This window comes from Branchiostoma belcheri, unplaced genomic scaffold (assembly GCF_001625305.1).
Source record: "Branchiostoma belcheri isolate BF01 breed outbred unplaced genomic scaffold, Haploidv18h27 scaffold4, whole genome shotgun sequence".
Taxonomy (NCBI): Eukaryota; Metazoa; Chordata; class Leptocardii; order Amphioxiformes; family Branchiostomatidae; genus Branchiostoma; species Branchiostoma belcheri.
Genome location: NW_017804020.1, coordinates 2,599,742 through 2,607,579, shown reverse-complemented (window position 1 = coordinate 2,607,579; position 7,838 = coordinate 2,599,742). Strand labels below are relative to the sequence as shown.

General features: G+C 42.6%; 1 protein-coding gene across 1 annotated transcript; it reads right to left on the bottom strand.

Moving 5' to 3' along the window:
- Positions 1-70: 70 nt before the first annotated feature.
- LOC109477079 (transient-receptor-potential-like protein) lies at positions 71-6,103 on the bottom strand. The gene is made up of 9 exons (XM_019778124.1): positions 5,783-6,103; positions 4,966-5,421; positions 3,743-3,941; positions 3,115-3,257; positions 2,392-2,753; positions 1,768-1,999; positions 1,272-1,427; positions 725-763; positions 71-478 (listed from the first exon to the last, which is right to left on the bottom strand). The coding sequence occupies exons 1-9, from the start codon at positions 6,101-6,103 to the stop codon at positions 416-418; spliced, it is 1,971 nt and encodes a 656-aa protein (XP_019633683.1). The 3' UTR covers positions 71-415.
- Between the last annotated feature and the right edge of the window lie 1,735 nt (positions 6,104-7,838).

Here is a 7,838-nt window from a genome sequence, read left to right as displayed (position 1 = left end):
CATACCTGGCAAGACGCAGTTAGGACCTTACGATGGAACAGTACACAACTACACATGAAATTTGTAACAACACTCTGTTCGGATTTTCCTCACACTTTCTTCGTAGAAACTGATAAGTTTGGGTCACTAGTACTCAATCACTCACTCTATGACTACTGCCATTAATTTATATTGTATGTTTTTGTACTCCAATATGCTAAACCTCCTTATATGTATAGTATATTTTGCATCTCAACAGTTACTTTTTGCGCATTTCGTTCTCTTATTATTTACTTCATGCGTTATATCTACTTTACATCTTTTATATTTTGCATATCACATATACTATTCAGTACAGTTGAACAAGATCAGGGTTGTAAGGAATATGCTAAGGCATAGATCTAGAGCACAGGCGCCTGATCTGGTTTGACGAGTCTCAGTCGGTGTTTTCTCTCTCTTTCCGGAGACGGTACCGCTTGGCGAGTTTGTCGATAACTGCCTGTTGAAACACACAGTTTGGCTTTATAGAAACTGTACAGGATTGATTACTTATGCGATATAAGTAGGCCTAAAGCAGTTGTTTGGAAAGTAACATTGTATACGTTTTAATGAGACCATATAGAAGACTGCTATCCAACTTCAATTTCTGGGGAAAACGTATATTACGCGCAAAACATACTAGTAATAGTACATAATCATAGCATATCGTATAGTACGTAAAACATGCATGATAATTCATACTTACTTGGTATTTTTGCTGTCCGCCTGGTCTTGACAGTTTGAACTATGGAAATAAACCACAAAACATCTTTGACGAATACGGAAACGATATTATGTTAATTTTCCTGTAACGTTTCAAGAAGTATTATACATAGTAAGGAAATCAAATATTCAATACTCTTTTTGCTGAAACAGATGAACTACGTTGTTTATTATAACATAAGTATACGGAATATGTACTCAAAACGATTATGGTTCCATTTTGCCTAGTTAATGATGATGGTGCGATTAGTCTAGCCTGGTGTCCAGTCTACCGTGCTTGAGTGGGCTCCCTTCGGGCCTGTAGACATTCCACGCCGCTCAGTTCAACTAGGCTCCCCGGTAGATTTGCACGACGGCACTTCAACAAGTTCGCTATCAAACTCCTGCAGTGCAAAACTCCTAGGAAAAAACTCCTACCAGGGAGCCTAGCTGAACTGGGCGGTGGAAAACGTCTACAGGCCCGAAGGCGTCACTCCCAAACCACGATAGACTGGACCGTGACCAGGCTACATACAAGTAGTGGTAATCACCTCCGTGACGCCACACGGTGACGACTGGAATAACCAGATCAGACCGGTTTTCAGCAGCATGAGCAGGTTGAAGGGCGGCGGGAGAGACATGTTCCCTCTCTTGACGGAAAGAGTGTCGCTGACAAAGCAGAACGCCCACTCCTGGTCTTTGTTGTCCTAAAGATATGATTTAAGAGCAAAAGAATGTCTGTCGGGAACACTGATTCATATTGGCTGGAAAGCTAGAGACATGAATGGATGTATTTATGTGCTTTGCGACTCTTTTAGCCCATTTGAAATACACACACACACGCACGCAGACACACACACACACACACACACACACACACACACACACACACACACACACACACGCGCGCGCGCGCGCGCGCGGCCACTCTCTCATTGGCCGAATCGCTAATTGCCGTTCTCTCATTGGTTGAGCTCCTGATTGTGATGTACATTTGGGATCGGGTCACTGACCTCTTTCACGTAGTAATAAAACCTGTCGCTGTACCTCAGTCACTTGGTAGGACGTGCTCATGATGGCTATCAGCAGGTTGAGAAGTACAAGTACGGCCACCACTTGATACAGCGCGAACATGGCCGTCCCCACCACTTCGGTAAAGACCGGCTGCTCGTGGATCTGGAGCGCCTCCACAGGGCTTTTCGTGGGCTTCAGCTCCAGCATGGAGAGGTCGGCCATGCCGAACTCCGCCCAGAACAGAGACAGGATCGTATTTGAGAGGCTGTGTGATGAAAAAAAAAAACAATGACCGTCAGAAACAACATAGCGTTCGGCTCGAAACCAAGAGGTCTCGAGTTCGAATCCTGCCGTATGCCACCGATCTTGTGTCCTTGGGAAATTTAGAAAGGCACTTCACAGAAATTTCATCACAATACAGTACATAATTGCACAAAACATTTAACATTACGGCACAGTATAAAATTAATATGCTAGCGCCAATATTTTTTTTATGATTTTGTGTTATAAACTACCATTTTTGCCGTGCCTTACTTAACAAAAACTGAAAGTTAAATCTTCTTTTTTTTAAAACGGAAATAAACTCCATATTGAGAAAGACTAGAATTGAAAAATGTATATGAAAAAAAACCTACACAATAGATGGACAACACTCACGTGCCATAACCGTGGGCTTTAGAGCACCCGACGTTCATCAAGTTGCTCTGTTGATACTTCTCGCAGAGGTAGTTGTGCACAGACCCGTAAAACCAGTAGAGATGGTTGAAACCGCAAGCAAACGCGATATCCACGAGGCCGAGGAAAATGACGAACTTGATGATGTCCATCACCATCCGACCGAACGAGATCTGGAGAGACCCCAGATACCGGGACATGCGCAGAAAGTACATGGCCCGTAGAAACACAACCATGGTAAAGATGGCGAACAAGGCATCGGCCACCATGACCGGCTGGAAGCTGTTCCATCTAGCCCTCGCTTCCCAATCCAGGGAAATATCGTGGTCGTAGTAGGTTTCCCACTAGATCGAACAAGAAAAAAAACCTTCCGATTGGTTAGGATAAAAACCGTTATTTTAAAACATATGCATTTCTGAGTCGGAAATATAAAATTGATCTCAACCCGGACAGCAAGATGCCTGTTTATACTTAGGACACAGGCCGATCAGTGTTCAGGAGCAGAAAGTATTATATAGGCAAAGACAACAAAACACAAAAGACACCAGACGCAAAAAAGTAATAAAAAACTAAAACATTATAAGCACTAACGTTATTTGCAAATATTGTTATTTATTCTATGGGCCCTTAGTGGCCTTTGTATGCACTGAGACGATATATTCATAGTGAATGGCGATAATATATTTATAATAAAAAACTCCTTACCTGTACAACGGCCCAAAATCGTAAGGTGATATACGTAGCGTATAGTGAAACTGCCATGAAGTCCAACAGATTCCAGAAGGTTTTGAAGTACTGACTGAGTCCTCCTTGGTACCAAACTGCGTTGATTTGCTCAACGAAGAATCCTAGAGTAACGGTAAGTATAATATCACTTCTTACATTCAAACATTCTAACAAAACAAAACAAAACAAAACAAAACAAAACAAAACAAAACAAAACAAAACAAAACAAAACAAAACAAAACAAAACAAAACAAAACAAAACAAAACAAAACAAAACAAACACTATTCTAGATGAAGAAATCTGATATTTACTGCCATTTCTTACCATATTTTTCTTGCAGCGTTTGAAATAGCAAAACAACAACAACAAAACAATCTACGCGAGGAGTTGAGTTAAATTTGAGTCAACATTTGAACACCGGTCAACCAACGGCCAACAATGGCCGAACCTCCCGTTCACACCTGAATGATTTAAACATTTTGAAACATTCGGTCGGCACAGCCGAACACCAACCGACCTTGCTCCCGACCATGATTTGGGTAGCGTTTGGACATATTCGGCTTGTGTTTTCAGTTAACAAGGACCGAAGGCAGAAAGGCTCCCTACCAGACATCCAGATGAAGATGAAAGACTGTGTCCAGTTCAGTCTTAACCCAGAGGTCGGGATATTCTGCACCATGTTGTCCAACTCCTCGCTGCTCACCCGGTACATCTGTGCTTCCACTATCAGGATGAAGAGCAGGTCCATGACGGAAAAGAACCAGCACGTTCCACGGATCATCGGAATCTTCATCACCCTCCCGGCCTGGAAGGACAAACCCAATTTCAATGCTAGACTACCAGACTTCAGAAGCGACTGGAAAGAGTAGAGATTGGCCAAATGAACCAGATGAAATGGCCAGATTGGTAGAGCTAGGAGTACTGTACGTGTACTGCTGACAGAAACTGACCGACACAGAGAGAGAGATAGAGTGAAAAGCAGAGAGAGAAAGAGAAAGATAGAGAGTAGAAAGAGAAAAAGAGAGGAGAAAAAGAAAGAAAGAAAGAAAGAAAGAAAGAAAGAAAGAAAGAAAGAAAGAAAGAAAGAAAGAAAGAAAGAAAGAAAGAGAGAGTTCTCCTTTAGCAGACCAACTCCCCTGACATGTTACATGTGTACCTGTCTAGTTGGCAAATTTTTACTCTTTCCAGCTGCTTGTGAAGCCTGGTAGAGGCTATTTCAAAGGTCATTGTCAATGCTGTTGTATCATGCTATTTTCTGGTCATAATGATAGATAGAAGCAATCGACAACCGTATGAAAGTACATGCCACCTCACATACCTTTGTACTTGGTGACAATATGTGCAGGACAGCCAGAACTGGATGCAAAATGGTGATTATTAGCATGAACAATGCCCACTGACACAACGTCCAATGATGCATTCTCTTGAAGTCGAAAATATCGTGTAGGCCTCCTGCGTTCAGTTTGACTGCATACTCGAAGCTCAGGGTGTGAGAGACAAACTGGACAAAAATTGAAAAAAGGGTGATAACGTTACCCTTTCTAACTACCGACCTGACAAATTTCAGAAAAATCATCAAAGGGATTTCAGTAAGTCACACTGTAAACATGTACAGGACTAACTGACTACAATAAAGGGGAGGTTAATGCCCCACCCCGAGGTGTGTATGATGAGATAATTCCTAGTCAGGTACAATAACCACCGAATCATGAAACCGCTGAGTGAGCGTAGCGAACGAGGTGGTTATCGCACCTGACCGATGGGAAATGGAGGCTTCTCATTGGTCGACGTCGTGCCCGGCTATATGATAATCACAGATAACCACCTACCTTCTTCTGCTTCATTTCCACAGCCGTCTCTAACGTTCCTCGCAAATCTTTATCAGTGGCCTCTCCGTGGTTAAACTCGAAAACGGTGTCGAGCTCATCCGAGTCCCGCACCTCATCCAACAGTTCACAGGCGAACGTCTCGCACTGGTCCGCCAACTCCTCCAGTTGAATGCGGTAGTTTTCCCGCTTCCAGCAGGCATCGCGCAAAGCTCGGGCCCTCTGAAAACATGTCCGGAACGGGTCGGGGCTGGTGAGTAAGATCAGGGAAGGGCTACTGACGGCCTGGTAAGCTGTGAACCAGGCACGGGTGGTTTCAACTGTCGTCCATTCGTTATAAATGTCTGGAGAAGGGACAGGAAAGCCACGGTCCAACAGGAGTTTGAGGATGTCGTAGTTGTTCCGAGTGGCGGCCATCTTCACAGGTGTCATGTCAGACTGGAAGGCACCGGTCTCCATCTAACAAGGACGTTCATATGCAACACTTCAATAGAATGATGGCAGTGAATGAATGACGTTTATGAATTTTTGAAAGGTCTTGTATTAACAATTACAACATACTATGATAAACACACACGAACACACACACACGCACACACCACACAGATGCCAAACAGACGCATACAGACACCACATACATGTACATCATGTACAAAATGATACCACACATACACACACAGAGACACAGACAGGTACGCATACACAAAACACACATATGCACGTACACACACACACACGCACGCACGCACGTACATGGACAGACACACAGACAAACAAGACAGAAAACAAACAAACAAACAAACAAACAGACACTTGTTACCTCCAGACTTCCACACAATTCTTCGACTCCCGACGTTTCCCTGTCCAGCAGAAGTTCTACAGCTTCTATGTTCTCCCTGTCGACCGCGTACAGCAGAGCCCGACCGGCGGGTACCCCGCGGTCCAGCAGCAGCTCAGCCGCCTCTAGCGACCCGCTGTCCACGCCAACCTCCACCGCCGTCCGCCTGAACTCATCACGTAGGCAGGTTACGTCGATAGAGACGCCAGGATTGAAGTCAATATCAGAAATTAGCGTCGCCAGTTCTTCAACAGCGTTATTACGAACTGCTGACCAAAACGCTCGCTCCATCTTTCGAGCCATTTGATGAATGGAAGGAATCCTAAAGAATAGGACAGAAAACAATGTCCACATTTATGACAAACACTTCAACAAAGGGCTCCTTGGTGTAACATGTGCACCTGTTCTCTCAATCAAGTTGCGCCCAGTTAATGTTTGCCCAGTCGATATAAAGGAAGTATATAATAGAAAAGCTTCATTGAAAATACACACAGATCAACGTGCTCTCATATCTCTCAGTCTACCGACCATTAATCATTAAAATGTTTGACATACAGCTATAATGTTATGATATATATCGTTAAGTAGAGGTGTTTTACCAATTCGATGTGGTCCGGTTCCTGTTGTCCCCGCAAAATGTGGCATTAGACCGATCCTGAAGCCCCGCCCACCTCCGTCAAAACGCAGAAATGCAAATATTTGACGGACATGCGGCCACTCTCTCATTGGTCAAGCCGATAATTGCCATTTTCTCATTGGTTGAACTGCTAATTGTGATGGATACTCGGGATCGGTCTTGGCCAGGTTTGCACAACCGTGATTCACACAGTGACGTCAGCCATTAACAGGTCTCAATTTGGCCAAATTGACCCCGAGTAAACTCTTAAGGGTGTACAGAAAGTGCGAAATAAAGCGAAACGGAACGAAAAAGGACGGGATCCTTGGGGCAAATAGACGACCCAAATCAGTCAAAAGATAAGACAATGATCAGTTTTTGATTTAGCTTCATTTAGAAATTTAGGATGAAATCAGTCTAGAAAATTTGGACCAAGGAAGTAGTTTTTATGTTCATCCTTTCACATACTACCAAGTACATGTACAATATGGACATGATACATTATCATCATTAATTCATCAGGCATTAAGGTAATAAGATCACCCTGCTGCATGATTCTACAATCCATCAATGGATAAAGTGGTTGAGGTTGAAACAAGTGAAGTGAGGCAAGTGAATCGTAATGAATCATACCAATTCAATATACTGTGGCCATTTTGTACCAAGTCGGCCAGAAATCAAATATGACTACATTAACTACCATTTCTAAGCATATTTTCATACCATACATGCCATAAATGTTTGAAGTAGCCCAAAACCAAGCCACACCAGACTTTGAAAATCCAGTTTTACCTCCCTGAAATTGCATTGGGTCATTCATTGGGTGAATGAATCACAACAATCATCATTAGGCCACACCAATTTAATTTGTTGGTTCTCGGATTCGCCTCTTCATTTTTTCCTGATTTGCAAAAAAAAAAATTTCCGAATCAACTGCAAAATGCTCATATTTTGCCCTGAACAGTTGAAAACAGTCCTTTTCTTCCTAGTCGTTACAGTTATTCCATCTTTCAATGCAGTGGTATCATTAGAAGTTCAAAATTCATTGTTTAAATTTTGAACCAGCCTTTTGTGTTGACTTCATACCTCCTATCGTAGCATTTGGGGCTATAATAGGATGCCTAGATCTGTTTTTATTTTTTCGCCCTGTCGCTTCATATTTTTCCTGAAAAAATCCGAGAACCAACAAATTAAATTGGTGTGGCCTTACTGACTATTCCAATGCCATTAATATTTCTTAATACTAAAAAAATGAACTTACTTGACCTAGAAAAAAACAACAGTGGATGAGAAACTAAATTTGCGTGGCCTAGTGAAAAATATGTTTGCCCACCATCTGTTCAACTTGAAATTTCCTCATTAAAACGTTGCAAACATTGCTGATGTGTATATGCCATAATCATTAGCCTCAGCACTTGGAAC

Bases quoted from the DNA above. Each gene is read 5' to 3' on its own strand.
- LOC109477079 (XM_019778124.1), bottom strand. From the start codon at position 6,103: ATGGCTCGAAAGATGGAGCGAGCGTTTTGGTCAGCAGTTCGTAATAAC. The intron at 3,258-3,742 runs GTAGGGAGCCTT...CCGTTACTCTAG, and splicing joins CATCTTCATCTGGATGTCTG to GATTCTTCGTTGAGCAAATC. The intron at 479-724 runs GTAAGTATGAAT...GTGTTTCAACAG, and splicing joins GCGGACAGCAAAAATACCAA to GCAGTTATCGACAAACTCGC.